At 53.1% G+C, this 27355-nt stretch overlaps 8 protein-coding genes across 8 annotated transcripts; 3 read left to right on the top strand and 5 right to left on the bottom strand.

Moving 5' to 3' along the window:
* Positions 1 to 2095: 2095 nt before the first annotated feature.
* Positions 2096 to 5115, bottom strand: J4E84_005825 (uncharacterized protein; the record flags this gene model as incomplete). Its single annotated transcript, XM_049388417.1, has 2 exons — positions 2096 to 4866; positions 4914 to 5115. The coding sequence occupies 2 exons, from the start codon at positions 5113 to 5115 to the stop codon at positions 2096 to 2098; spliced, it is 2973 nt and encodes a 990-aa protein (XP_049243962.1).
* Positions 5116 to 5351: 236 nt separating this feature from the next.
* On the top strand, positions 5352 to 6916 carry J4E84_005824 (uncharacterized protein; the record flags this gene model as incomplete). The annotated part of the gene is made up of 3 exons (XM_049388416.1): positions 5352 to 5649; positions 5696 to 6233; positions 6283 to 6916. 3 exons carry the CDS (start codon positions 5352 to 5354, stop codon positions 6914 to 6916), a joined length of 1470 nt encoding a protein of 489 aa, XP_049243961.1.
* Positions 6917 to 12835: 5919 nt separating this feature from the next.
* Positions 12836 to 14947, bottom strand: J4E84_005823 (uncharacterized protein; the record flags this gene model as incomplete). The annotated part of the gene is made up of 2 exons (XM_049388415.1): positions 12836 to 14790; positions 14887 to 14947. The coding sequence occupies 2 exons, from the start codon at positions 14945 to 14947 to the stop codon at positions 12836 to 12838; spliced, it is 2016 nt and encodes a 671-aa protein (XP_049243960.1).
* Positions 14948 to 19885: 4938 nt separating this feature from the next.
* J4E84_005822 (uncharacterized protein) lies at positions 19886 to 20637 on the bottom strand (the record flags this gene model as incomplete). Its single annotated transcript, XM_049388414.1, has 2 exons — positions 19886 to 20578; positions 20626 to 20637. 2 exons carry the CDS (start codon positions 20635 to 20637, stop codon positions 19886 to 19888), a joined length of 705 nt encoding a protein of 234 aa, XP_049243959.1.
* Positions 20638 to 20941: 304 nt separating this feature from the next.
* On the top strand, positions 20942 to 22751 carry J4E84_005821 (uncharacterized protein; the record flags this gene model as incomplete). Its single annotated transcript, XM_049388413.1, has 2 exons — positions 20942 to 21579; positions 21632 to 22751. 2 exons carry the CDS (start codon positions 20942 to 20944, stop codon positions 22749 to 22751), a joined length of 1758 nt encoding a protein of 585 aa, XP_049243958.1.
* Positions 22752 to 22817: 66 nt separating this feature from the next.
* On the bottom strand, positions 22818 to 23816 carry J4E84_005820 (uncharacterized protein; the record flags this gene model as incomplete). Its single annotated transcript, XM_049388412.1, has 2 exons — positions 22818 to 22838; positions 23121 to 23816. 2 exons carry the CDS (start codon positions 23814 to 23816, stop codon positions 22818 to 22820), a joined length of 717 nt encoding a protein of 238 aa, XP_049243957.1.
* Positions 23817 to 23997: 181 nt separating this feature from the next.
* Positions 23998 to 24534, top strand: J4E84_005819 (uncharacterized protein; the record flags this gene model as incomplete). The annotated part of the gene is made up of 2 exons (XM_049388411.1): positions 23998 to 24031; positions 24086 to 24534. 2 exons carry the CDS (start codon positions 23998 to 24000, stop codon positions 24532 to 24534), a joined length of 483 nt encoding a protein of 160 aa, XP_049243956.1.
* Positions 24535 to 24857: 323 nt separating this feature from the next.
* J4E84_005818 (uncharacterized protein) lies at positions 24858 to 27022 on the bottom strand (the record flags this gene model as incomplete). Its single annotated transcript, XM_049388410.1, has 3 exons — positions 24858 to 25839; positions 25887 to 26117; positions 26445 to 27022. 3 exons carry the CDS (start codon positions 27020 to 27022, stop codon positions 24858 to 24860), a joined length of 1791 nt encoding a protein of 596 aa, XP_049243955.1.
* Positions 27023 to 27355: the final 333 nt, after the last annotated feature.

Below are 27355 nucleotides of genomic sequence, written 5' to 3'. Positions count from 1 at the left end.
TAGCTATAACACTATTACTATAACTAATACTAAGATCTTTCTTTAGTAGAGCGTTATAGAATAGGCAAGCTAGCTAAAGTAGTATAAGGTAGTAGAAGAAAATATACCTTTTACTTAATCTAGACTTACTTTTTTAGCTTTATACAACTTATATTAGAATAAATATAACTATTTTAAGCTAAGAGCTCTGCAACTCTTTGCTACTAGTACGCAGACATGCTAAATGCGTGTTGGAGCATGCATCTCGGTTCATTGGCTGCGAGGTCTCAGTACGGCCACCACGAAGCGATCAACAAGACAATCGCGACTTCATGGGAATTACCGAGCACCTGACTGGTCTTGCTAAACTCTCTTATCATGGTGAGTAGATTTACTTTTGCTGTTGCGGAACGGTCATGAGCAGTCGCGTATTCCCAGAGTTGCACTCTGCCGCCTTCATCAGGGTACTGAATCGTCCGGAGAATTCAGCCGCCGCCAATGGCATTCTACTCCCTCATTGCGTACCTTCACATGTCTTTCCAGATCCTCTCAATGCCTCTTTCTCCGACTTTGCGCACAATGTCATCAAGAACAAGCCACTGAATCACTGCCCCCAACATGATCATCATCGTGACGATTTGTCAGGGAACAAGTGAACTCTATGCTGGAAACTTGTGGAAAGTGCACGCTACGATATCGGGGCCGACATCGTACCAAACTCCGAGTGAACCTTGATCTCGTTGCGGGGACCGAACGAGTTTCACCTACTGCACACCAACGGTAGCGACACGGCTGTATGCCCATCTCCATCTTACAGATGCATGTCTGCGCGGCTCGACGGTGGTAAACCATCTCTCCACTGCGGATCTAAGCTCGTAATGCGCGCAACACAACCGTCTTTCACAATCTCCTGCAAGCATCCGCATCCCGGAGTCGTGTCCGCGCTATTCACATACGACAAACCTTATAAGCGACCTCTCGCTCACCCTTCCAGCTACGCACCAGCCTCGCTGTCGTTCCCGAACGACAGGAACGTTTTCCAAGCGCCACCGCCCCTTCTGTCATTCTCCAGACATGCACACGCAAGCGAGATGGGGGCTGGTTTGCAGCTCGTGTAGACTTCTGAAGAGCAGGTTTGCCGAACGACAACCGCGCGACTTCGGTCTTCAAACCTCCGCTGTAGATCATGGAGATGCAAGAACGGGCTCGGTCCGTTGCCGGGCTAATCTTGCGCCACCTTATACGCCATTGCCCTGGACGGGAAAGAGATAACCCATCTCCTCGTTTGTGGTGGCTTGTTTTCTACCAGCCGTGCTGCTCTTCACGGGGTAAGTATAGATGATCGGCATTGAATGTTCCTGGTAGTAGCTATACTTCTACAGATCGCAACTCCGGTTCGCAATGCCATGGCGTGAGAATGGGGTGATCGAGATCAGACAGTCTGGTAATGCAAGTGCGAAGAAGGGGTAAGCGCATGCCCAGGAGCCGTTGTAAACCTTGTCGGCGTGGCCGAACGTGGAGAAGCGGCATGTCGTGAGTCGGCATGTCGCAACTGAACTCGTCGGTGCGTCGCTTGCGCAATGCGGTTGCGCGTGCAGAATAAGGGTTGGATATGCGTTGATCAGCGAAGTTTGTCGAACCGTGCTGAGAAGGGTCCGAGACAAGAGTGTGGGCGCGACGATACCGAATGCGAGTATTGGGTTATGTCGAACAGGAAGCTGCTGTCAAGTCGGACCTGCAAGCCTGGTTGAGAGCAAGAGAAGCGTCGGAGCACGACTGAATGGAGACGCTGGTGCATTTGTTGGCTCGCTGCCGTTATTTGTCAATTGTTTTTTGGACATCTAGAAGGCGAAGTGACATTCATGCTAAGGGCCTAGGTACCGGAGTACGAGCCGTTTACCTGAAAATTAATAGTCAGTAACGTGTAGATGCTCGTTCGAGACGCAGACAGCGATCAAGAGAGACAATGCAATAGAGTAAACCGCATGTGTATCGACTGGAATTGCTATGGCCACAACTCCGAAGAGGTCTAACGTTACAATAGATGGAAGGACCCTTCCCATTTTCGTGCCTTGAACGCCTAAGAACTTGAGCCAACAGATAGTTCCCTTAGAACTCATACCAGGCTCAAGCGCACCTTTCTCTTTCCAGTGCTCTCTTCAAGCTCATCCGTGATCCTGACAGTCACCTTCTCAAACAGCTCGATAGTCCGCTTGACATCGCCCTTGATGTTCAACACATAGTTCTCGGCATCGAAATCAGCTTCTGGCTCCGGTGTGGCGAGATCCCTCAATCTGATGAGGCTCTCGATTCCAAATCTTGGTACAAAGACCACGAAACCATTGGAGAAGATCTTCATGACGAAACCTTCCTCGTTGATGTCCTTGCCCTTGAGTGCCTGCCCGACGTAGTACTCGATGGAAGCGCGACCGGCCATTTGTGCGTTGCGATGGCGCACGTTGATGTTCTTGCACACAGCCTCAAGCTTGGCCTTTGACTGTAGGCTGGGATCCAACTGCTCGTATTCAATGGCAGCAGCAAGCTGGCGATGTGCTTCGAGATCAGCGTAGCGGCGAATCGGGGATGTGAAGTGAGTGTAGATCTCGCTCGCAAGACCATAATGCCTGAACTCGGGATACGCTTGTGTTCCGGCACAGAAGTACTCTGCGGACATCATGCAACGTGTCGCCATAATCCTGACAAGAGTGTTGAAGAACGGGTTGCTGGGATCGACACACTTGTCGAGTGAGTCAGCCAAAGCTTTGGAACTGTCTGTCTTAAGCTCCATTCCCTTCTTGACCTTGAGTTGGTTATCTAGCTCTTCGAAGTTGGTTTTTGGAGGGGCAGCGTGACGACGAAGCAGCGCTGTTTGCGGAAAGGCTTCGTAGTTCTTTGCAGCGACGCTGATGTTGGCGAGCAACATGAACTCCTCCACAAGCGAGTTGGTATCAAGATGCTTCTTGGTTTGAACGTCTGCCGGGTCTGATGTCTCAGATTCAGTTCGGACCTTTACTTCTGGCGAAGACAGGTTCAAAGCTCCAGCATCCATTCGCTTTTGCTTCAACTTCTTGGAAAGCATAAGCAGAGTTCGCATGCCCTTCGTGAGGTCGTCCTGCTGCGAGGCGTCGTCTATGCGGATTTGGGCTTGTTCGTAGCTGAAGGCTTCTCTCGACCGAATGACGGACTTGGTGAAGTAGGAAGAGACGATGTCAGCATCCTCTGTAACCTCCCAAATTACCGAGAAAGCGTAACGCTCTACGTATGGCTTCAGGGAGCACAGGTCTGTCCCTAGAAGCATAGGCAACATGTCTATGCGCTTGTCGACTAGGTAAACGGTCGTTCCGCGCTGGCTGGCTTCCTTGTCCATGGCGTTGTTCGGCTTAACGAAATGAGACACGTCCGCAATATGGACACCGACTTGATAGTTGCCATTCGGCAGCTTGTGGGCATGGAGAGCATCGTCGATGTCAACACAACCAACAGGATCGATAGAGCATACCAAGAGGTCGCGAAGATCCTTGCGTCCCTTCCAGCCTGGATCCTCCAAGCTAGCTGGTACTTTCCAGTCGTGACCTTCTGCGGGCAGACAGTCAAGAACTGTCTTCGGGAAGGGCTTGTATTGAACATCCCACTCCAGTAGCAAAGCTTCGGTCTCTGCGCCCTTAGACTCAAGCTCGCCGAGTGATCGTACAAAATGGCCGACCGGGTATCGAGAGTCTCTATCCCAGGAGTCGATTGTCGCCAGAACGCGTTGACCAAGGAGCTCTCCAGCTTGCCGTGTTCGTATCCGGATCTTAGGAATGCGCTTGTCCATTGGGACAAGAAATACGGTCTGTTGTTGTCTGCTCGATTTCGAAGAGGAGCGAACGGAGTCGCGATCGATGTGGCCCACATATTGTCTCCAATTCCGCTTGATGACACCCACTACGCGCGCAGTTGGCTGTGGCCTGCCCTCTATAGTCTGCCCATGTACTCGCTTGACCTCCTCTTGTAGCGCTCGTCGCTCTCTCTCTGGAATAACATTTTCGCCTTCCTCGGCTTCTGCGTTGTCATTCTTGTTCACCGTCTCCTCTTCAATGATCTTGGTTGAAGGCGCCTTCCACTGATCCTTAGGCAGTACTTCAACAACTACGACATCGCCAGAGACAGCCCGATTGCTGTTCTCACGTCCTAGGATGAGGAGCGATTTGTCGAATGCGGGCACGTGAACTGAGCCTTCCAGATAATTGTATGGGGAGACGTTGAAAATGCCTTGGTGTAACGTTCCAGCTTTCACGCCAGTCATCATCTTGGAGACTGTGTAATGTTCGGAGTAGAAGATCTCTGGCTTTTTCGACCTGACTTCTCGCTGCTCTTGTGCTGCGCTGATCATATCTAGAAGCTCATCGGAGTTTTCGAGGCCAGAGACAAAGTCGGACAGAGTCTTGCCTGGGACTTTCTCGGCCTTGGCTTTCCGCAGGTTGTCTCTATCATCGGTGATCATTACTACCGTAGGGATGCGCGTCTGTTTCTTGCTCCGCTTTTGAACAGCCTCCGTAATGTGTTGGTTGTACCACTGCACGGCTTTGCGCACAGCTCGGTCGTTTCGATCATTGATCGTTTCTCCAGCTTCCCGTGCTACATACGTCTCTTGCCTAAACTCGTTGAAAAATACGTAGAAACGCTTTCCTTCGTTCTTGGTCAGGGAGATCAGACGATGATACAGAGGTAGGGAGCGGTTCTTGACTTCCTCTAGCACAGTTTGCAGGACAATAACATCATGAAAAGCGGTCTCCACCTCGAACAAGTCCATTCCGGTAAGGAAGGCATTCGTATCCGGAATGAGATATTGGCCATTTGGGAAGTCCTTGGATCCTGCTGGTGTGTCTGATAGGACGAATGGTGCGACTGAAAAAGGTTAGTCTAACTCTGCATGTGGAGTTTCGCGGTCAAACCTTTCTTCGAGTAGTCGGTCGGCGCAATCTCTAGACATGCCCTGCAAAGATTGGACGAGCATGGAATGTCCTGTCGCAGATACAGTTCTCTCACAATTTTCTGGACCTTGCCACTTTTCGTGGACCGCACGTAGACCTTGCTGGACAGGTTGGATTGGCCATGATCGGCAGCGGTCGACCGCTTCAGACTGAAGTACTCCATGTTTGCGCAAGGTGTGTTGATTGTTGAACTCCGAAGGCGCGGAGTGATGGTGTTTGCGAAAGATTGGTGGATGCCAAGATATCAAAAGATCCTAGCTCCACTAGCTCCGCACCATGACGGAGCTCCCAGGTGGGCCTCACAGCAACCAACATCACCTGGGCAGAGCTCCAATACTACGACTCCAGGCACCGAAGCCGCACATCACCAATATATAACCGCCTACTACGATATTCGCAATGTCTTCGCTAGACCCGCCGACGTACCTCACCTCTATCCAGAACAACATCCGCGCCCGGCCTATATCATGGGAAGGAGCTGTACGAGCTAAGACCATCACCGACGAAGACCTCAAGAAGATCAAGTCAATCGATAAAGTGCGCAAGGAACAGAGGAAGCAGACCATCGAGTCAGATGTGGATAGCTTCGTGACACTGCTAGTGGGCGGAAATGGGTCGCAGAGCATCTTCGAGGCAGCTGCGAAGCGCCAAGACATCATTCACTACATGCTGGTCTTGCTGGGAGACATGATTGATGGTAGGAGATCTAGAACCTCTCTAGAACAGCGGTGAAGCTCATACAGTTCCAGACATACCCGCCCTTACATCAGCCCTCGTCCAGCACCCAGCGCCCTACAAGCCTTTCCTACCACTCTTGAAGGCTTCATCCAACAACGAAGACCCCGTACCGCTCCTGACGTCTTCCGTCCTATCCGGCCTTCTGTCTAATGCTGTCACAACATCTGCCAAGAACACCCCCCAGCTCGATGAGGCCTTAGCGCAGCTCTTCACCTACCTCTCTACACTCGCAAAAGCATCCGACGCCGGTCTGCAGGACATTGCTGTACGGGAATACTCGGCCGTATTGCGCAGTACTAAGTCTAGGCGCATATTCTGGAAGCAAAGGAAGGAGACACTTAGCCCTCTGTTTGATATCCTGAGAGCTGCGGCCGGGTCTGCCAAAGACACGGACTCGACCCTGTACAGTGGTGGTGCCAGTATTCGCAGTACAACGGATGGTGGTATTGCTGGTGGTGTTGGCCTCCAGCTTCTATACCATGTATTGCTCGTCATCTGGCAGCTCAGCTTTGAGGGCGAACTTGTGGGCGAAGGACTTCAGGAGTACAGTGCCTTCCCTATTTCACGTTTCGCAAACATTAACACCTTACAGGGAACACGACATCGTCATCCTATACACGCAACTCCTCAAGGTCTCGCCTAAAGAAAAGACCACTCGTCTCCTCCTTTCCACCCTCGTAAACCTCTTGACCACGAACCGCAACACGCTACTTCCAACGGCCGTACTCGCGCGTCTACCTGCTCTCCTCTCGAGTTTGAAGTCACGACATCTGACCGACGAGGATGCTCTTGAAGACCTACAGGCCCTGACCGATCTCCTCGAGGAGTACACCAAGACACAAACTACCTTTGACGAGTATGCTGCTGAGCTGCAGTCGGGCCACCTTCGCTGGTCACCGCCGCACCGTAACGCTACGTTCTGGAAAGAGAATGCGCGTCGCATCTTAGAAGACAACAAGGGTGAACTACCCCGAAAGCTTGCGGAGATTCTATCTAAGAGCTGGGACAACGATAAGCAGGTATTGGCTATTGGCTGCAACGACGTAGCATGTTTGGTCAAGGAAGTGCCAGAAAAGCGACAACAGCTTGAGAAGTTGGGGCTGAAGGGCAGAGTTATGGAGCTGATGCAAGAGGCAGATGAGAGCGTACGGTGGGAGAGCTTGAGAGCTGTTGGCGAATGGATGCGGTACAGCTTTGAATCGAAGACCGAGCTGCCACTCAGGTAATCGGCGTTAGTGGGAAGGGGTGATTGTAAACACTATCAAGCGTGTGAGTGCTTTCCTGTTTGTAAATTCTCGTTATACGGGACCTATCGTAGAATGCTAGGCCCATCCAGAACATCTTCAGTCAATCCATGGTGGTCTTCGTGCTCCCTTGTCCCTTTCCTTGAAGATCGGAGCCCAAAGGCTCAATGCATGATATTGAGCCTTGAGCTCCGGAAACTGCATTCACACAATCTCCAAGAGCATTCTACAATTACTCAAGCTAGATCATCGTTCTCTAATCTTGTTCATACGACGCCACTTTACGACGCACAGGGTGAATGAGTCCAGTATGGCGGGCTACAACCCGAGCAAGATGGTTCGTCTGAGACCACGGGGCGCGCGAGTCTGAGATGGCATGATATGTTATGCTGATAAAGTGTGGTGGATAGGTTGGGTCGAAAGAGTTCTGGAAGACACCACTGCCCTTCTCACATGCCAAAACATCAATCGTCTTACTTTCGTTATCATCCTTGACAAGGTTCACATCTCGTTTGACTGAAATCCACGAAATCAGAGGGAAGATGTGTAGAGTCAGGCATTGTGGGAAAGGGAGTGGGTTTGACGACATCATTCAAGAATCGTTGAAGTAGCTCCTGCGAAGACAAAACAGCAGTGTTCATTGCGGGGTGGAAGCATACGGACAGTGAGGAACATAGGTGAGCTTTTGAGAGTATGGGGCCCTTGATAACTAGAACATTGATTTGACAGTCACAAAGGTTGCTGTGATGTGAGATGATGGGAAATATTGAGTCTCTAATCTCAGCACAAAATCGGTTCAACTCTTTGACGACATGATGGCGGCTTGTTTGACTGACTGATGTTGCTTCAAGTTTGGGATGTTCGTTCTGCTTGCCTATCAGTACATATATCTCATCACTTTGAAGGATAGTGCATAGTTGGATATCTATCACGATAGTAGTCGCCACATGTATATGTCTGTATCGTGAAATGCTGATCACTACGCACTCAGACCAAATACCGTTCTACTCAATCACGCAGCACGCTCAGCCAAGTCTCAAACTCCAAAGACGAGGCAACATCGGCTTTCCCGCTGACCTTCCGTCGAGACTCTCCTGTATTTCCACTTAATTGCAATTACAACCCTTCGATTTCCTCAACATCCAAACCTCGGATCTAGTATCCATAGCTACGGTAAGCACCGAAGCCGCCCATTAGTCTGCCAATATCTGAGATGGTCTGAACTTGCGGTTTCTCCCTACATCCTACCATCACCCTGGTGCTGGTATAGAGTATCTAGCCTCCTATCCCGTCCTCCCCGAACGGCATCCTGCGTGAACGATTCGCTAGCAAAAGATATTAGACAAGCAAACTTGCTTCTTCCCTCCCATTTCCAATCCCATCAACTCTACCCATACAGCCGCCGGTGCACATAGAACAGACCTACCCGCTTCCGCCTCCATAGCCTTGAACACATCATTCCAGTCTAGTATACACTTCCCCTTACGGCGTGACCGAGAATCTTCGTCCTAAATTAGGCGCGTCGAAACGTGCTAGAATGGTGGTTTTTTTCTTTTACCAACTTTGATCGACCGGGTAATGTTTTGTTTGCTTGAAACATCCGCTACCGGAGAAAATCATGGGCAGAAAGTGCTGCTTTTGTGCGAATAAATGTATTTTTGTGTGGCTTCATTAGATCTTCGAATCAGAACCTCTGAATAACACTTCAAGGCTTTGTTGAATGCTACCTTTCGCCTCTTTCCGAACTCGTGTCGAGGAAATACTACCTTCGACCATGTTAATAGTCAATGGACAGAGGAGGGCAATACCCGAGAACCTGGTTGACAGATTCTGGTTCCGAGTCGTCTCAATGAAACTATAGTGATCCGCGCATCACCTAGGTATGCAGGTACATAATTTTCCCCTTCGCGGCGGTTGTAGATCGTACTGCGAACCACAGGAGGGTTGAGACGTTTTTGTGGTACTGTACCTGACTTTGGTGCGCACGGTAGCGGTTTGAGGGACCGTACCGTGAGGCTGGATGCAGGTACGAGACCCAGGTACCAAATCTGGTGCAACATATGGCAGATGTGGCTATTATGCAGACGATGTGTTCTACGGCTGCTTCCGGGGGAAATGCTTCGACGGTTAATGAACTTGTTTTTCTAGTCGTCGCGTCAGCTTTTGGATCTTCGAATCGATGGAATAGCAATTTAACCTTGGGTTCGTCTCGATTATCCGGCTGTTACGTGAACAGAAATTGTCTTTTTTGTTTCACTCTTCGGCGTCGAGGCTGGGGAACCATTGGCTTGGCAATCAGCTTTCTTTTCGCTCAGATCTCGGAGAGATGCGAAAATTCCAAGGTTGGGTCTGAATGGACGAAGAAACTCGTCTTGTTTCAACTGCTAGTGTACCATACACTGAAGGTACACGTCGTCTCTCCCAACACCACGTTTCTCCACATGACGTATCGTATATGTTTACGATAGTATATGATTAGTATACATGACAGAAGGCGCGAGCTTCTTCGTAGCATGAGAGCTATGTGATCTGAGCGATAGCGAGTCAAAGAAGCCCTTGAACAAGCGGGAGCCGTGTCGAGCCTTGTCGAGCGGATCGCCAATATCCACGATGCTTGCTTCTTGCGCATATCATATTTCCGGTGGTACTCCAGGGAGAGCCGGTTTGGTCCGAGAGCCTTTGCAAAGCGGGTAAAAGCTCCATACGCCAGGTCGATGCTCAAGAAAAGAATGGAGATCTTCACACATACCAGAGCCAGCAAACGACGGCGTCGAGAGCGGCTGTCTCGGTTGCCGCGGTCCATCAGACATTGTGGTGTTGGAGGCGTTGGAAACCACCTGGCGCTAAGCTGGTACGTTACCTAGCGCTGTACGAGAGATCTTGCCAGAAAAACAACAACAATAAGATTTGCATACGCAATAGTAGCGACAACAAACCCCGCTTGTCCATCTAGTCAGCCGCCACAAGTCCAAGAGATGCAGAAGCCAAGGCCAACTCAATTGTCATCGCGAATACTACCTGAAGAAATACCTCAATCCCTGAGATCTAGGGTCAATTGTATTTACCGATCGCGGATCTACCCCTGCACTTAGTCAAACTCCACAAGATCGCAGCTTTCCGCAGCGTGTAAATGGAGACGGCGTTAAATGCCGTTTGGCCTTAAACCATGCTCTCATTCCTTTTCCAATATTCCCCCCATCGAAATCATCCCCAGTATTCGTACCAATTGACCCAAGTCGGTCCGAATGACACAGTAGAACTAGCCGCCCATGCGACAAGACGACGCGAATCAAACGATCCCAAACCTCGGGATACGACACTAACACCAGACTAGCAGCTCCTGCGATTGCAAACGACGCTGTGACTCAACCTGCATTGCATCGGGAGCGACATGTGAGGTCTCCACTTTGCAAGGTTGAACATTTGCATGACGAGATTCCCATGCCAGCTCAATGGGGTAGGAGATGGTGACGGGTAAAGCGAGAATCCATGTCAAAGGGAAAAGTAAAACGGATGCGCGTCCCAGCCATACACGTCCCTCGGCTCGTTGCGCAGCGGGCTTGTATGGATGGATGCGCTATCCGACAATGTATCATAGTTGCATTTTCGGCGCGTGATCGAGAGGAGATTGGTTGGAATGGGGGAAGAAAGGGTCCAGCCACATTACACGTCGATACCAGCAATGATTATTGCCCTTTCTTGGTACTCGTCAGCTAGAACCCTGGAGCGACAAGATGGGCGAAATTACCCAGATAGCCGGAATGCTGTCTTACCTTGCGGCAGCGGTGTACCTACTTACCGTTTTTGCAGGGGGCCCTATATGCCCAGCTTACTACGCGAAAATCATTCGTGGTTCTCGTATGGACGGTAATAGTTGCCGCTGCGATGAGGATCCATGTGACAATCTTGTTGAGATTCACACATGCAGGTCATACCTACAGTACATATGCCGAGACCCCTGGGGCTTAAACGATGGTATTCCGTGCTCACGAGTATAATCCAGTTCCATGATGCAAGTTCAGAGTGGATAAAGATCAAAAGAGGCATCTCTGCTCCGGCGCCGTTCAACTCACTCAGTTTATATGAGGATACGACCCCGAGAAACTTTCCAGACATATGGGACGCAATGTTGTAAGCGAGATGCGTTGCCATGTAACATCTGCTCTCCGCACCACAAAAGCAAAAGCGCCCTTCGCCAGCGGGAAGGAACAGATCCGCGGCCATCACGTGGCCGCGGAGTCCAAGTCAGATGTGTGGCTTGCGATGGGAAAAGCAACAACTCATGCGTCCTGGCGGTGGGTGATCGTTAGGCCGTTGAGACGAGACGACGGGGTCGGCAAGGCAGACGTAACCGTGCATGCTGACCGATGAGCGCCCTGTCAGCACAGAAGAAAGCATGAATATAATCCTATCCGATATACGTTGAGCCGCAATCTTAGGCCACCTTCACTGCGGTCATTTGAGAAAGCCGCCGGAGTAGATCCGACAGGTGGAAGAAACAGTGGGCTGCTTGGCTGACTGCGTAGTCTCGTCCACGGATCCGACGATGAAGGAACCGCAACAGCAATAACGTCAATATCGTGTATCGTCTGGGCATTCCGGACAGTGCGCTTTTAGACTTTTGGTAGCTGGTAGTATAGCTTGCTGCGCCAGATACCCGAGCCATCGACTCCCTTTCGCGCGAATCGATGATGCATCGGGTCTGAGCTCGGTCCAGTGCAGCCGTCCGCTCCCGCACCCGGTCTTTGTGTCGTCCATGTGTCGCAGAACCCATGTACCATGTCGTTCTTCATGCTTAGACGCACGTCGTCATGTAGTTAGCTGACCCTTGAGGGATTCGAGATGCCGAGCATACGTGCAGATGCACGAAGCGATTGGAGTACGCGGAGCGACATGACGCATTCTGACACTCTGGGGTGCAGATGTCCGAGACAAAGCCATCTGCTGTTCAAATATGGTTGCAAACCCTGCCTGGTCCAATGTCGTCTTCGCATGTTCAAGTGCGCTACGTGTGGTCACCACGCTACGCCAAGTATGAAATGTAAATCGTATTTGCGCAATGGAGTAATATTATTAGTAAGGAAAGGATATGTCAAGAAGATCCTTCCTGCTATGCGTTCCGAACCCTACATGGTGCGCATATCCACATGTTCCTCCAATGTACCGGTGCAGCAGCTTGCGGGAAGCTTAATGCGTATCCCTTCAACCATGCAAATAACTGCAAATCAGCAACTAAAAAACACGAAACAAGGTGTTGGGGAATCTGGGGGAATCTTGTGCAAAAAGCTATAACCAAAACCACCACGGACGAGACGACTGTGACGGGGATCTGCTAATACTGACAAGGAATGCGAAGAAAGACAATCTGACAATCTGATCCAAAGCAACATTACCAAGTGATGCAAGAAATGAATCTCCTTCAAGTATCCCAAGCACTCGTGCCCGCAAATCCATGCAAATACTACCAAGCCTCAAAGTACTGGGGGGTATCCGTGCGATGCGAAACAGCAGGTGAACGGACCTCCAGGTATCATCGACGAATGCAAAGTACGTTCCAAAGCGAACAGGAGGAAACAATGATCGAGCCTGTAAAGGTGAGAAAAAAAGAAATGGTACCGTGTACCCCATCCATCATCCCTTCGTATTGTCATGTTCGGTGCTTGGCGTGTTCGTCACCGTCTCGTAGGTCGTGATTTCATTGTTGCTGGCGGAGCGGGGAGCGGAGTGAAAAGCAAGATGGAATGAGCCTAGTGTACAGAGTGCGACGGAGAACGAGTAGCGGGAAGCTTATGGCGTCGATCGGAATACGTGAACCAAATGATCATGGCTGATGTCGGATGAGAAAGCTATCGGCATAGTGATAGTTGGTCCACACGAATGAGGACAAGATTCTGAGTACTCCTAGTACGTCGACCATCCTCCTTGTTGTTGAGCCTGTGGTGGTGCCCAGCCAGGCATACCAGGCTGTTGAGCGGCAGCGCTCTGGTGTTGCATGAACTGGTGAGGGCTTGGGCTAGGCTGGTAGGGGTTCTGCCCCATGGCTTGGTATCCGGGGTCTCCTCCGGGCATAGAACCGCCCATTGCACCCATGGTCTGATACTGTTGGACAGGTGTGCCATGCATCGATGCACTGCTTTGAGCATGATGGAGCTGTGGCGATGCATGCATGGGAGACTGTTGCGGGAGCGGAGATTGCTGCGGTCGTTGCGCATATTGTTGCATGTTGTGCTGTTGTGAAAGCGGGGATGGCTGTGGTGGTCCTTGCCACATATGTGATGGAGGGTAGCCATGGCCTGGGTTCTGCTGAACACCTGGAAGCATGCCTCCAGGACCCATGCTGGAGGCATTCATGCCCTGCTGCATACCGATGCTCGGTGGGCGACGGTGCATCTGGTCAGGACGGAGTGGAGTGTGTTGCTGAGCCATGGGCGAAGGCACCATGTTGTTCTGGGGCATGGGCTGCGGACGGTAGGCTTGGGCGCTCATCGACTGTCCAGGTCTCTGCGGTGTCTGTGCTGGCATTCCGTACTGGTTCCCTGGCATGCTGACGGCAGTCGAAGGCATGCGCGGCGACTGCACGGTCTGAGTGACTTGGGGTGCGTGCTGTCCTTCGGCAGTTCCAGGTCGGTCTGGCTGAACCGGCGGCTCGTGGGGTCGTTGCCAGACATCGTTGAGATAGTCTTTGCGATGCTTGCGTTGTTGCTCGAGCTGCTTGTTGACTTCAGCTGTTTGCGCAGCTGCGTTGAGGATCTCGCCGGACGGGGTTGGCCTTGTCAAGTCCTGATACGGGGCGCCCTGCATCTCATGTCGCGGCCGCTGAACGCCACTGTAGTCTCGGGGCTGCAGGTCAGCCGTTGTGCGGTTGTATGCGTCAGCGTTTGTGGAAGGCATGCTTCCTGGTGCGGGGTTGAGACCACCGAAAGGCTGCAGAGGGTTAATGGCAGCACCGAGGTAGTCTTGGTTGTTGCCGGTGTATGCTCCTGGATGAGCAAAGGCCATGGCACTTGCGTGGTTGGCTTCGGCTGCGGCTGCCTCTCTTGCTTTTGCAGCACCTGGCCTCTTCTCGCCCGCAGCGTCCTCCTCGGTAAAACCCTGCTTCCGAGCCTTGCTCTCCCAGTAGTCGTCGCGCACGCGCCGGCCGTTGACGATCAGTCTGCTTCCGAACTGTCTGAACATGGATCGGGCAGTCACGATGGCAATCTGTCTGGATCGGTATGAGTATGGTAGAATCTCCTGGTGGATCAGGTCGTCCTTCTCGGCCTGGGTGGCGATAATTTTGTATAGAGATCGGTTCTTGTTGAAAAGCAGGTACGAGTCACGGTAGCCCAGGACACGCGCGCATTCTGTTGCGAGCATGAAGAGCTTGTCGGCCCTATTGGGGACGAAGAAGGTGCGACAGCGGTATTCGCGGCCGTCGAGTGGGTGGCCGGTCTGCGTAACCTTCCTCTCGCCGGCCTCGTCGATTTCGCGCGGTATGTATTCGTCGCCCTCGGGATTCAGCTGGTCGGTCGTGTGGTCGCGCACCGTCGGCAGCGCCTTTATGACGGCGGGCTTGGTGGGCGTTCCCTTGCCGGATGGCGAGACCTGGGGAGGCGATCCTTGGGGCAGGGCCGATGTCTGCAGCTGGGGTGTCTGTACGGGCGGCGCGATGCCACTCTGCGGAGGCTGGGAGCCACGGTTGGGCGATCCGGCGTAGGGGGGTCTGGCCGTCTTGGGCGGGCGGCCGCGACTGCGCTTGTTGTTGGGCGTGTCATCGCCCTGGATCTCGTAGGGGGTTTCTGGCGAGCGGCTGCGCTTCAGGCCTCGCGATGCCTGCTGTTGCTGTGCGACGGGCTGGGTCGGGCCTCCGAAGACATCTGGGCTGGGTCAACAAGAGGTCGCGGGAGGCTGCGTCGGATGTAACAGACGCGCAAGCCAGTGAGCAGCTGGGAGAGGGGGACGCGACTACTTACGCGACGGGTCAATGGTGCCAGGCGGGTCCATGATGCCGTTGGCAAAGCCACCATTCGACATGATTTGTATAGGGTGTTGCACATGCACTGAGTACATCCAGGCGGCGCAAGAGCAACCGAGCTCGAAGGAAGCTTCCGTCGAGCGTCGCGAAGCTCAAAGGGTGGCCAATGGGCGCGGCGCAGTCAAGACAGCTGGACGCACGGGAGTCGGCAGCGGTCGCTGGGGAGCATGTGTTGGAGGCGATGGGAGCAGTGTCGTGTCGGCGCGGTCGAACCAAGGTTCAAGTTCGGCAGGTGCGGGTGGGGCCAAGACTCGCCGGGAAGGCGCGTTCGGTCGGAGAGGGCAGGTGCGTCCCAGCAGCGCAGCGAGAACAGCGTCGCGGAAAATGCCAGAACAGGTGGTACAAACGCAATGTTCCGAATCCGACGGTGCTCGCGGATCGATACAGGCTAGGACGCGGTTAGGTTTGAGCTTGAGGTGACGGCGCGCCCTGGCAATAGCAGAGACACGACACGTGCAGGCAGGCAGGGACAGACACTGCGAGCAGCCGCTGTAAGGTGACTTGCAGGGCAGGACAGATGTCGGGGCGAGCGAACGGTTGGGGGGAACGAACCTTGGGCGGTGCAGGCTGTCTAACCAGCGACAGGAGCCCTTGGTGCAAGATATGTATGGGCGGCTGTGTGGGCGTGTGGGCGATTGGCGCGGCGGCGTGAGCTGCGAGTGCGGGAGCAAAGACCACTGGGTGCTTCTGCGAGCGACGGACTGGGAATCGGGTTATGGTGAATTACGAAATGGGAGCGAGGCCCAATCTGATATGCCCTGCAACCCCAGCAGCTGACGGCCCGCGCGGCGGACGTCCAAGTCGTCTAGTGAGCAAATGGCACGCACTGACAATGGCGACAAGCTTCAGGCAGGAGAGGCGCTGCGCTCTGCTAGCTGCAGTGTGATAAAAAGTGGCTCTCCCGCGGCCCTGCACGAGCCGGTGGCTTTTCACTACCTCTCGAGCGCACGGAGCCGAACAGCATTACTTGCATCATGCTGCGCGATAGCGACCACTAGCTTGGATCTCGCTGAGCGATTCCGTCTCCACCGCAACAGGCCAAGCACCCGCGCGCGCCGGGCCTTGCTCTCTATCACGGTCTGTCTGCGCGAACGCGAGGCCTGGGTCATCAGCGCTGCCTATCCACCTCTCCCCAGTGACTCCCCACCACTCACGAGCCCGCCTGCTGCTGATTGAGCAGCTCCCGACAAGGCGACCGTGTCAGCAGGCTGCTATCGAATCATTGATTTTAGACCCGTGGGCCTGCAGCGCGCCCAAGACAGACTACCCAGGCCTGCATTGGCGGCCGCCGTCGTCATGCATTCGACCTTCTCTCTCTATCAATCCACCCGTATCGTCTGACTCCCCCAGCGCCCGTCGCCATGCTACCCCAGCCCGCTCCTGCTTGCCGCAACAGCCGAATAAGGAAGCCCGACTTAATTGCGCTGCATCGGTCAAAAGCTACTCCTGCCTGCTCGTATTCCCGCTACTCCGTCGCGACGTCTAAAAATGCTGCGCTGATCGCCGACCTTTGCCTTTGCTTGTGCAATTCGTTTTCCTCTAGCATTTCCTAGGCCGAGTGGAGGCTCGTCCTCTCGTAGCGCCGTCGGTCTTCGCGGGCCTATGACCAGCTGCTGCAGCTGAAAGCTCAAGCCGATCCATTGCACCGGAATCGCTTCCTACCAGACACTGCTCTCTAGCCCGCGCATCCAGTTACAGCGCTTGGACGCTTCGATATTCATTCTTCGTTCCGTGTGGACAGCACCCTCATCGCAGAGTTGGCGATCTGTTCCACCAAGCGACCCGTTCCCCGCCGAACCAACAAGGGCACATGTCGACATGACCCTTGGCCTGCCCGTGCTGTAACCGATCCCCACCATGCTACCTTACCCATATCTCACATCCCTTCCGCAGCTCGCGCCACTACCTTAGCGGGAGTCGAAACGCCATGTCCGTTCGTCTTGCCTGTCTCGAGCGCTTGCTCTACCTAATTCCGTCCGTGCGCCGTGTCCTTTGACATGCTCTTGAAACTACGCGAGTGCAAGACGTAATCTATTCAGACGGAGAACACACTGTGTCTTCCTGTAAGCCGACGATGCCGGCACACGCTTCGGCATGCTGGAAGCGCGCAGCCTTTCGCGTCTCTTTCCTGACGCGTTCTCGGGAGGCTGTGCCACATTGTTCCATGTCTTAGACCCTGAGGCCAAAGTTTGTCATCTGCCTCTCACTGCAGGGTCTAAACCAATTTAGAAACGTTGCCATTCTTTGTTTGCTAGAGCCTTTGTTGCGTCCGAACTCGGTACTCTCCAGTGGGGTACGAAGAAACAACACGGCCGATCAGTCTTCATCTATGGAGCCATGTTGATAGAGTGCAGTCGCTTATATCCGTTGCCTTCGTAACCCGGGACTACCACGCGAGTGGAACATGGCTCTCTTCTATGGTTCAAAATATGCCATACATGTCGTGGGTAGGAAGGCGAGAACCGCTCCGACTTCTCGGCATGTCGACCCCTCGTTAGCATTCAACCAGCCTGACGTTCACCATCATGCTACTAAACCCGCACACCGCTGTCATGACACCTGTAGCGCGCTAAATACAAGGATCGTTGAAACATTCCAATGCAAATTCAAGTATTAGACCTAGTCGATATCTTGGCGGGGCACTACCGTCAGGCTAGGATAGCTGCTTGATCATATGACAGCTGTATCCACCGTCTTGGATCCCAGCTTCGGGAGACATCAGACGCCAAGATGGTCCCACGTTCAAGTTAGATTGAAGATCGCGGCGTACGGCGGTTGTAGCCGTTCCATGATATCGAGGCCATTTCACGTCGAGACCTCGTTTCAGAAATCCGAGGTTATGGAAAGGGTAGGACCATCCACTGGTGAGTGCTTGTTCTTGCAGCCAACTGCGGATGTCCCGTAAGCTAACACTGGATATGGCTTCCGTTTGGCTTCCCGTACGAAAGCCACATGCAGCGGGTCGTACAACCGTAGCGGTGAAGCACATCTCTTCTTCATCGGCTTTTGCAACACCGAAGCAAAAACAAATGTTACTGCAACACCATGTACAAACGCAGGTCCGCTGTGTGAAAGTATAATCAAACGTCCAGTATAGGGTTCGAGATCGTCTCTAACGGGCTCACTGTTCATGCTTCCATTTTGCCTGCAATCGCGGATCAGCTCCAAGGTGGTCCATTTGTGATTTTGAATCATGAAGATAGTGGGTGCTAGTGGCTTCGGCATGTCCCCAAGGCTCGCTAGAGAGTAGCTGCGCTATTGCAACCTAGAGACGAACCCCAGCCCCTTCGGATCCTCAATCCTGCCGGGCACTGTCGTTCTTTCCATATCAGATCATCGGCCTAGGCAAACTGCGTTCGAACGGTGAGGCGGTCCACTCCAGAGTGGGGAAGCGTGGCGAGGCTGCATCAACGTTTAAGGTAGTCGTGGCCAATCATCAGACCAGATCCAGCATTCGTTCGACGAAAAGACGGTCAGGTGCTACCAGTTGCGCCGAGGGCTTGAAAAGACCAGGGCGGTTATCGTATTTATCCATTCGTGCATCAGATGATACTCATGAACGACCCGGAGATGAGTCCAAGTAGAACGTGATGTCTGTTGAGGTCGGGAAGCCTACGCCTACCGCCTTGAGTTAGATAGTCATCCACTCCCGCAGGTGAATCGGTGGGACCTAAAGAGAGACCCACGTATCCGATGGACCATACAGCAAGAGAACAAGGCTCATGAAGTTGAAGTCTCCACCGGATTCAGTCCGATGTAGTATTGGAGGTGGAGAGTGCGGTGAATTGAGCTCCACGCGTCCATCTAGCTGGATTTCCTCTTCCGTCTTCGAGTGTCATACAGTCTTGATGCCGTTTAGATCCGGATCCCGAGTAGGATTCAAAGCAACTCGGTGTCAACACAATCGAGGCGGGGTTCGGTTGGCACAGCCTGTACATGTAGTGTGAAACTCGTCAGTAATACATTGGACATCTGCATTATACTAAAGGTCAATTGTTCACCGGGTCCAGTTCGCGGTGTTTACAAGAGCGCAGGCTCTCAGGCGTCAACGCTTGCTAGGCGACGTTCCGAGACCGGCTCCGTCAAGTCTTACTTGAAGCGACAAGCTGCAGCACACAAGTAAGCGCGTTAGTAGCCTTCTCAGGGAGCTGCGTCATTCTCCATCAAACATGCTTCGATAGTATAGAACCGAGGAGGAGGCGAGCATACCAACACCTGCACACTACTGCAATGTATGAACGGCAGTAGTCTAGTCGCACGTAGCTCTTGGCCTGGTGATAGCTGATCGCTGAAACAGCATGATCGAGTACCAGAAGGGCCAGATACCCGCAAGCGGCAAGCAAGTTCTGGCTTTAGCTCAGCCGGCAATTTGTATTTGAAGCGGTGGCGAACCAACGGAGCGGTCTGATCGATTGAATGCAGAAGCGAGAAAGACGGTGAGAAGGCAATGGTGGATCGTGTTGCTGAAGCTGTTCGGCCCAGAGGTCCTGTAGGGAAGGTGCAGACGCAAGGCGGAAGCCTTCTTGCCATGTGAGCATCCAAGATCGAGCAGGCGCACCTTCTACATGCTGAACCTGGCCAACCCTCAAACACAATCTGCACTTGAAAATGCGAGTTCTTGCCTGGAGTGAGTCACAAGTATTGCCAATAGAGCCATGTGGGAACTTGGCACTTCGTGTTCAACGCTTCACGATGTAACCGCATGCCGGATATTTCAATCTCGGAAAGAGCAGCTTGGCACTAGACATTCGGCAGCAAGCACTTCTTGATTCATGTTAGATTTGCATTATCCAATATTCTGTTCCGGGACTACCTACACCGACGTAAACTCCCCTCAAATATGGTCATAATGCCCCGGATGAACGCTGCCAAAACGCCCTAAAAGTACAATTCCCGAGGTAGTAAAAGTCTTGAATGCCCCGCCTATGAGAGCGCGACTATCGTCCGGGAGCAAGACCCGGTACTGCGCTGAAGCGTTCGTCACGCTCAGTCTTGAAGAGAATCTGGCACCAGAATTCCTTGGCGTCTTCGTCGAACCAGAACCAGAACTTGCCCTCTCGTCTGTCGATGTCGCGGGATTGTAGCTTCACCGCGACCGTCTCGTAAGGCTCACCAGCAACAATGAGGTACTGGTAGTTTGGGTCGGGTTCTTCCACCTTCTGCTCGTATGCGCTCATGACACGGACCTTGGGAGTGATGCCGGGGGTGAGGTCCGGAAACTGGAACTGGAACAGCAAGCCGTTTTGGCGTGTGTTGGGGTCGCGTACTTTTGTGATGCGGTATCCAGGTCGACCGATCTTGATGACGTTCTTCTTGGGCAGTACACCTGCGAGGAGTCCTTGCTGGCCCACGTCGTCTCTCTTGCCTTCTCTCTGCTCCTTCGCCGCACGACGTGCCAGATTTGTCTGATGCTTCCTTCCTTGTGTATGCGCGAGATAAGATCCATCGTTTTGGTGGACTGTCAAACAGAGACGGCACTCGAAGCTGCCGACATGGTTCTTGAAGAAGTACGGGTCCTTGTCAAGGTCGATGGTCTCGAGCGCGAGCTTTCGGAGACGCTCTCGTCGGTCGGCATTCGTCGCGGACTGTGATGCGACACCACCGCCTCCAAATTTGGAGCCTGCGCGATTCTGTAGACGTTAGTAGCTGTTCCTGACTTTCGCGACGGGGGACGTACCTGGTAATCCATCTTGGAGAAACTTCACGATCTGCTGTGTCAATCTTGGTCGCGATTAGACAGGAAAGAGGATGGCTTTTACGTAGGCAACGGTTAGGTGTTGGGCGGTGTAGACGTTGTCGTGCTGAAGTGATGTTGCGCGACAGAACTTCTGGAGGCGTGCGACGCTAGTGTCCAGGTACCTGATCCCTGCACTTCGATATCACGTGCGCGATTGCCTCCACACATTCACCCCCACAAACTTCCACCCGAGTCTCGGAGATTAGAAGATAGCGACGATCTTGAAAGAGGGTAAAAATACGCGACTGATGCAATCATGGCAACAGACATCTACATAGGAAAGCGCCTCTCCTACGACGCCCACCTCTGCACAATCCGCTACCACGGCCCCATCCAAGGCACAACCGGCCTCTGGCTCGGCGTAGAATGGGACGAGCCCACGCGAGGAAAGCACTCCGGCACACACCAAGGCACCCAATACTTCACCTGCCTCAACCCCTCCCCAACCTCAGCATCCTTCATCCGACCAACCCGCAAACCAGACCAACCACGCACCTTTGTCCAAGCCCTAAAGTCAAAGTACGCGTCTGAAGCTCTGGAGGAAGACTTCCAGGATCCAGATGTCCATGTTGTGTTTAATCACCAGCCGCCTGTGCAGCAGAAACAGAAGCCGGTGCTGTTCAATGGGAAGCCGGCGGAGGAGATTGGGTTCGATAAGATTAGGAGGCAGTTGGCGCAGTTGGGGGAGCTGAAGATTATTATTTTGGATGGGCTTTGTATGCAGAGGCCTGAAGCACGGGGAGAGGGGTGGCTAAGAGGAGGAGAGAAGAGTGATGTCAAGGAGGCATGTCCAAAGGCGATGGAACTTGATCTGAGCAGGAATCTTTTTGAGGAGTGGAGGGAAGTAGCTGCGATATGCGAACAGCTGCCTGGGTTGAGGAGTTTGAGAGTCGAGTGAGTTATCGCTAAACGCGGTTTCCTCTTGGGTTTACTAATGGAAGCGCAGTGGCATACGTCTTCGCGATACATCGGTATCAGAACCAGAGCGAGGCCGCTGTCTCGACGCCTTCAAAGGCATAACCTCTTTGAAACTAGAAGACAACCTCCTCCCCTGGGCCGATCTCGCTCTCCTAACGCATCTCTTCCCCTCGGTCACCACGTTCTCCGCATCTAGCAATCTCTACACAAGCCTCACTGACCACGCCCTCAACCCCACAATCACCGACCTAACACTCGAAGACAACCACCTCACCTCTCTATCCTCACTGGCCTGTCTCACAGCCCTCCCAAACCTACACCGCCTCATCCTCAAATCGAACAAAATCTCCGAGATAACCAGTTCCGGCGCATCGATACCAGTTTTCTCCACCACAGTCCGAGAAGTCGATCTCTCGTTCAACGAAATCTCAACATGGGCGTTCATCGAACAACTCATACACGTCTTCCCTGGTCTCCAAAGCCTGCGCGTATCGCAAAACCCGCTGTATCAGTCGTTACAAGCACCGGATGGACGGAACTTGACAGCGGATGATGGATACATGCTTACGCTTGCACGACTGGGGCAGCTTAAGACGCTGAACCACAGTCCCATCAACGAGAAAGAGCGGTTGAACGCAGAGTCCTACTATCTCTCCATGATCGCCAAGGAAGTGCAATTCGCGCCCGAAAATCTGCGAGAGCAGATATTGAAGAGTCATCCACGGTACGAGTGGCTGTGTGAGGAGTATGGCGAGCCGGATGTTCAGCGATCTGTCAACGCTGTGAATCCAAATTCGCTTGCTGCGCGGTTACTTCGTATCAAGTTCTACCTTGCGACATCCACAGATGCGGTATTCGAGACGGAGATCCCGATGAGCGGCACGGCGTACACGGTTCTCGGTATTGTTGGGAAGCACTTCGGCATCAAGCCTATGAAGTGCAGACTGATCTGGGAGACGGGCGATTGGATGTCGGTGCGGAAGTCAGCGACGGACATCGTAGACGACGACTGGGATTCTGAAGATAGCGAGGCGGAGATGGGTATGGAGCGGGTTATGAGGGAGGTAGAGATCGTTCCTGGAACGCGATCGATTGGAACCTGGGTCGACGGGACAGAGGCTACTGTGAGGGTCGAATTCAAGTCGTGACGACTGATTGCCGGGAATTAATCAATCCCCTGGTTTCGAGCAATGTGCGCTTCGTTAGCAGTTCATTCAGCGGAACCACCAGTTGGCCTGTACAACCGTTAGTAAACACACCCATGCCAAGTTCCATACTGTACCCACCGAAGCATTTGCACCCTTTCCAACCCCCCTAACAGCATGCCACCATCCATTAGGAATATACAGCGCATCCCCACTCCTCAAAGTTGTTTCCCAGCCCGTCGCACTCCCTATACTTCCATCTCCATCCTCATTCCAAACCGCCATTTCCATAGCCTCCATCTCCGCACCCTGCATCATCTCCTCTCCTCTCATCTTCGCATCTCCGCCCGGTCCCCGTATATGCTGCCTTACAGCCTCGAACACCATCCAACCCACCCCAGGCTTCATCATCCTGATCGTTTTCTTTCCTGCCAGTTGTACGAAGAGGTTCGGGTTCGGGTCGCGATGCAATGGGGTGCGCGTAGGCGGTCTGCCCATCCAGAGACTCGATGCGTAGATATCGCCGCGGGCGTTGAGGTGGGATAGGAAAGTTGATGGCGTGGGTAGGTCTTCTTGCAGCGGCGCTGGAAGATCGGCTAGCGAGTGTTGCGCGAGGTACAAACTCGTTTCTTGCGCGTCTGCAGCACCCATGTGTTGCAATAGGAGAGCCAGAGGGGCTTCGAAGCGCTCAAAGGCTTCATTTCCGAGGGCATTTTCGGGGGATGAGCGCGTCAGCTCCAATGGTACGATCGCATCGCCGTACTGCTCGAGGTACGCTGTGTTCAGCTCTTGCGGGTATCTGAATGTGTTGGGCTTATTATTCCACTTGTTTGTCAAAGATGCGTCGAGGAAGGCATCCTTCTTAAACCACTTCCGGATTGCAGGTATATCCAGAAAGGCTTTTTTGAAGAGCGCGGGTTGGTCGGGGTCGAATGCAGGTATGCTGAACTCCTTCTTCTTGTCCAGGTATTCCGTCTTCGTCAAGATCCGAAACCGCGGATGTTTTGTTGGTCGTACATCTGGCCTTCTGCTCCAATGGCGAGGAACGGCAGGGGCCGGCTTCGGCATGGAGGTTTAGACTGTCGTGTGAAGGATTGCACGGATGCAGCTCGCTCGGGAGCTTGACACGCTCTCACGTTATCGTACCCCACACGAGCAGCAAGCACCCGCCCCGCCAAAACCTGCCCCTGCTAAAGTTTACATCGTCACAAACACCTGGAAGCTCAGCACCAGCCCACGCGACATCAGAATGGCTCAAGCTCAGGGCGCACAGCCCGGTCAAAGTAGTGGTATCCAGATCCCAATTCGTCGCGCATTGTGCTAACCCTCCCTCGCAGTCGAAATCACATCTCTCCCCGTCCCCCGCCTCCAGGAACTAAAAACCCAACTCGACGCCGAACTCACCCACCTGTCCAACTCGTTCCAATCGCTGCGCACCGCTCAATCCAAGTTCCGCGACTGCCTCAACTCCATCTCGACAGGCCTCACACCAGCCACCGTCTCGAAACCGCTCCTCGTCCCCTTGACATCCTCGTTATACGTACCGGGCAAACTCACGGATCATGAGCACGTGCTAGTGGATGTAGGCACGGGTTTCTTTGTGGAGAAGGACATTGCTAGTGCGAAGGACTTTTATGAGCGCAAGGTCAAGGATTTGGGCGACAGTTTGAAGGACTTGGAGGGTGTTGTGCAGGGCAAGGCGCAGAATGTGAGAGTCGTAGAGGAGGTTATCAGGCTTAAGGTCATGAACGCACAGGAAGGCAAGGGCGAAGAGCAAGGCAGCTGAAGAGTTGCGAGGCAATGAGCAGACACCATGCCGGAAGACCGGAAGACCAAAAGCCAGTGTAGGACAAGCCGCATGCGGCATGAACAGAAGCACAGCTAGATAATCGGGGACACGGGCGATCCTGGCAAAAGGCTAGAGCCAGATACTTGTGGTATTGGCATCATGCTATATGAGAATGAAGTCCTACACATACCACTCATTCAGATCACCACCTCATACCAGGAACAAACTGAACAGGTCTGCAGCCTACATCGAGATGAAAACACGCAAAGTAGATGACCTAACGTCAATGTAGCCTCCATGGTGTTCAGTTTTCCCGCCCTTTAGATAGCGACGCCTCCCATGTCTGTGACAGAACTGACGATGGCTGATAGCTGAAGCAGCTTGTCCATGAGGATGCGGATACCATCGCGTGGTGGTGCTTCAACGCCAGGGCCCAGATCGAGGTTCCTCATTCCGAAGTCCTCGTCCTCGACCGCGCTGGAGTAGCAAGACTGTCCGTCATCTGGCAGGAAGGTAGCCACAGTGTGACCCCAGTCGGCCTTCCGACCCACAGGGAGACGCTCAAGCTCAGCGAGATGGGTAGCCCATTCAGAGTGGCGGACACAGAGACCCCAGACGGGAAGTCTCTGTCCTGGGTACCACATACAAGTAGCCTCAACCTTGTAGCAGGTCTGCTTAATGCCGAAGGAGTAGATGGTTTCCAGGCGGCCGTTTCGTAGGTGCTTCTTGACGGTAGGTGTCTGGTCCCACTCAGCAAAGCTTTCGGTGGAACGATAATCGTGGTTGGGTCTCATCTTGACTCGATCGGCGAAGCCAGTAATGACAGGCGAGATGCTCTTCGCTGCCACAGGAATCAAGGACTCAAGGGCGAAGTGCCATCCTCGGCTCTCTCCAAGCTCCAGCAGATTGATATCCATGTTCTTCCTTGGTGATTTACGACCCTGATCGGTTTTGTAGAACCGGGTTGTTGTCTTCTCGTACAAGCCCTCTTCGTCATCAGTCCAGTCGACCTGAACAACAATGAATTCGGACTGCGGCGCTGCGGATGGAGTGGTTGTACTAGCAGGAACTTGGGGAGGCGCTTTAGGACGTCCAGCATGGCGCACAGCTACCGGCTCACGCGGTGGAGCAACAACGCTGCTGGGGTCTGTGAACACCCACGTTCCTCGGAACATTGGACGAGTGCCTTGCAGCGATTTTGGCGTAGAACCGAAGTAGGCAGAAGACTTCGTCGGCTCCAGGAATTCATTGGCCGTGCAGAGTGCTCCCAGAATTTGCGAACCCAGTGCATCATCAGCAAGCCTATGTTGTTAGCCATTATGCTAGCTATCACGAGGGGGCACACTTACCACTTCTTTATCTCAAGTGTAACCGGTCCGTTAATCGACTTCAAGAAGACCTCCTTCCCGAATTTCTGGCCAATCTTATCCTCCTTGATATGTCTTGAGCTCAGAGCCAGGCACCCTAACCGAATAGCCATGTCGTACGCGCCTTTCGTGTGGCGTACAGCTTCAAGGGCCAGTTGAAATGAATGCTGGATCCTTGAGAGCTGCGTGAAGTGCATGATCTCACCGCGGAAGCTGCCGGAGGTTTCCATTATCCCACTGGAGAGGAGGCGAGGTACGACTCGGTCTTGACTGATGTTGAGCGAAAGAGGTCAGCACTCGTCTGCAGTTCACGATTGCAATTCACGTACAGGTTCGGCCACCACGCGTCAGCCTCCTCCAGCACAACCTCCAAGCCCTCTTTGTCATCAAGAATCATGTTGATTACATGCTGCAGTCCCATAGCATCAGCTTTGACTTTGTCGATCATCGTCATGAGATGCGCTTCGGCCGCTTCGATGCGCGCTATGTCGCGGGCTGTAAACGTTAGTGTTTATCGCATGTAGTAGATATATGATTGACTTGCCTTGTATCTCAATCTGCCAAACGTCGTTCTGAGTAGGAAGGAGCGTTATGTACACCTCGTTCTGAGTCCGAATGGCGTTGAGCGCTTCTAGCTTGTTATCGAAGACATCGCGAGGAGTGACGCCTTCGTTGAGGAGGTCCTCCGGCCAGCACACGATGATGCTCGCCAGTGGCATCTCGCCTTTTGGTACCTCAGGCGCCTTGCCCTTGAACCCGTCCTTCCGCTGACGCTCCCGCTCTTCAATGCTGTCGTAGTACCATTTGTTATGATCGAATGCAGGCGTCTTCGCCCATGATGATGAGTCTTTTGACTTGATATGCGCGTTAGAGATCCAGTGGTTAATGTATCGGACGGCTTTCTCAAGGCCTGCACCTTGTCCAGCAATGGCGAACTGAGTGATATACCCAGCGTCCCATTTGGGAATGACATCGCAGCCAGTGTTGATCTTGATCTCGTTGACGATAAGCTCGCGTTCTGTAGTATGAGTGAGGCGACGGTACTCCGGGGGCACCGGAATGAACCTTTTTGGCTTGGGCTTGGGCTTTGGCAGAGCGCCAGTGTCCTGTCCGTCCATCGCTGCGGCTTCTTTGTTGTGTGGAGAACTAGAAGCAGTGTCAAAGTAGCGGCGTCGGGGCGAGAGGATTGGCAGTGTTGTGGTGTTCGTCGCTGCGGAGTTAGGTCGAGGTGACTGAATTGGAAAGAGCAAACGCGCGGTGGCGCTAGTGCGCATGCGTATACAGCCTCAAAGCGCGCCTACCCCGTCTCATTTTGTGTTCAAGGTGCAGGTTAGGGAAATGTGTGAGTACGGTTGATCTATACCCAGAGAGCTTTGTAGTATGTTCTTGGATCAGAGTGCCAGCGAGGCCTCCAGGCTGTTGTACTGCACCTCCTCTCTGATGTAAGAAGA

This window comes from Alternaria hordeiaustralica (genome assembly GCF_023758085.1).
Source record: "Alternaria hordeiaustralica strain BMP 2776 chromosome Unknown scaffold_10, whole genome shotgun sequence".
NCBI lineage: Eukaryota > Fungi > Ascomycota > Dothideomycetes > Pleosporales > Pleosporaceae > Alternaria > Alternaria hordeiaustralica.
The sequence above is the reverse complement of the archived record's forward strand: the minus strand, read 5'-3'. Positions and strand labels throughout refer to the sequence as shown.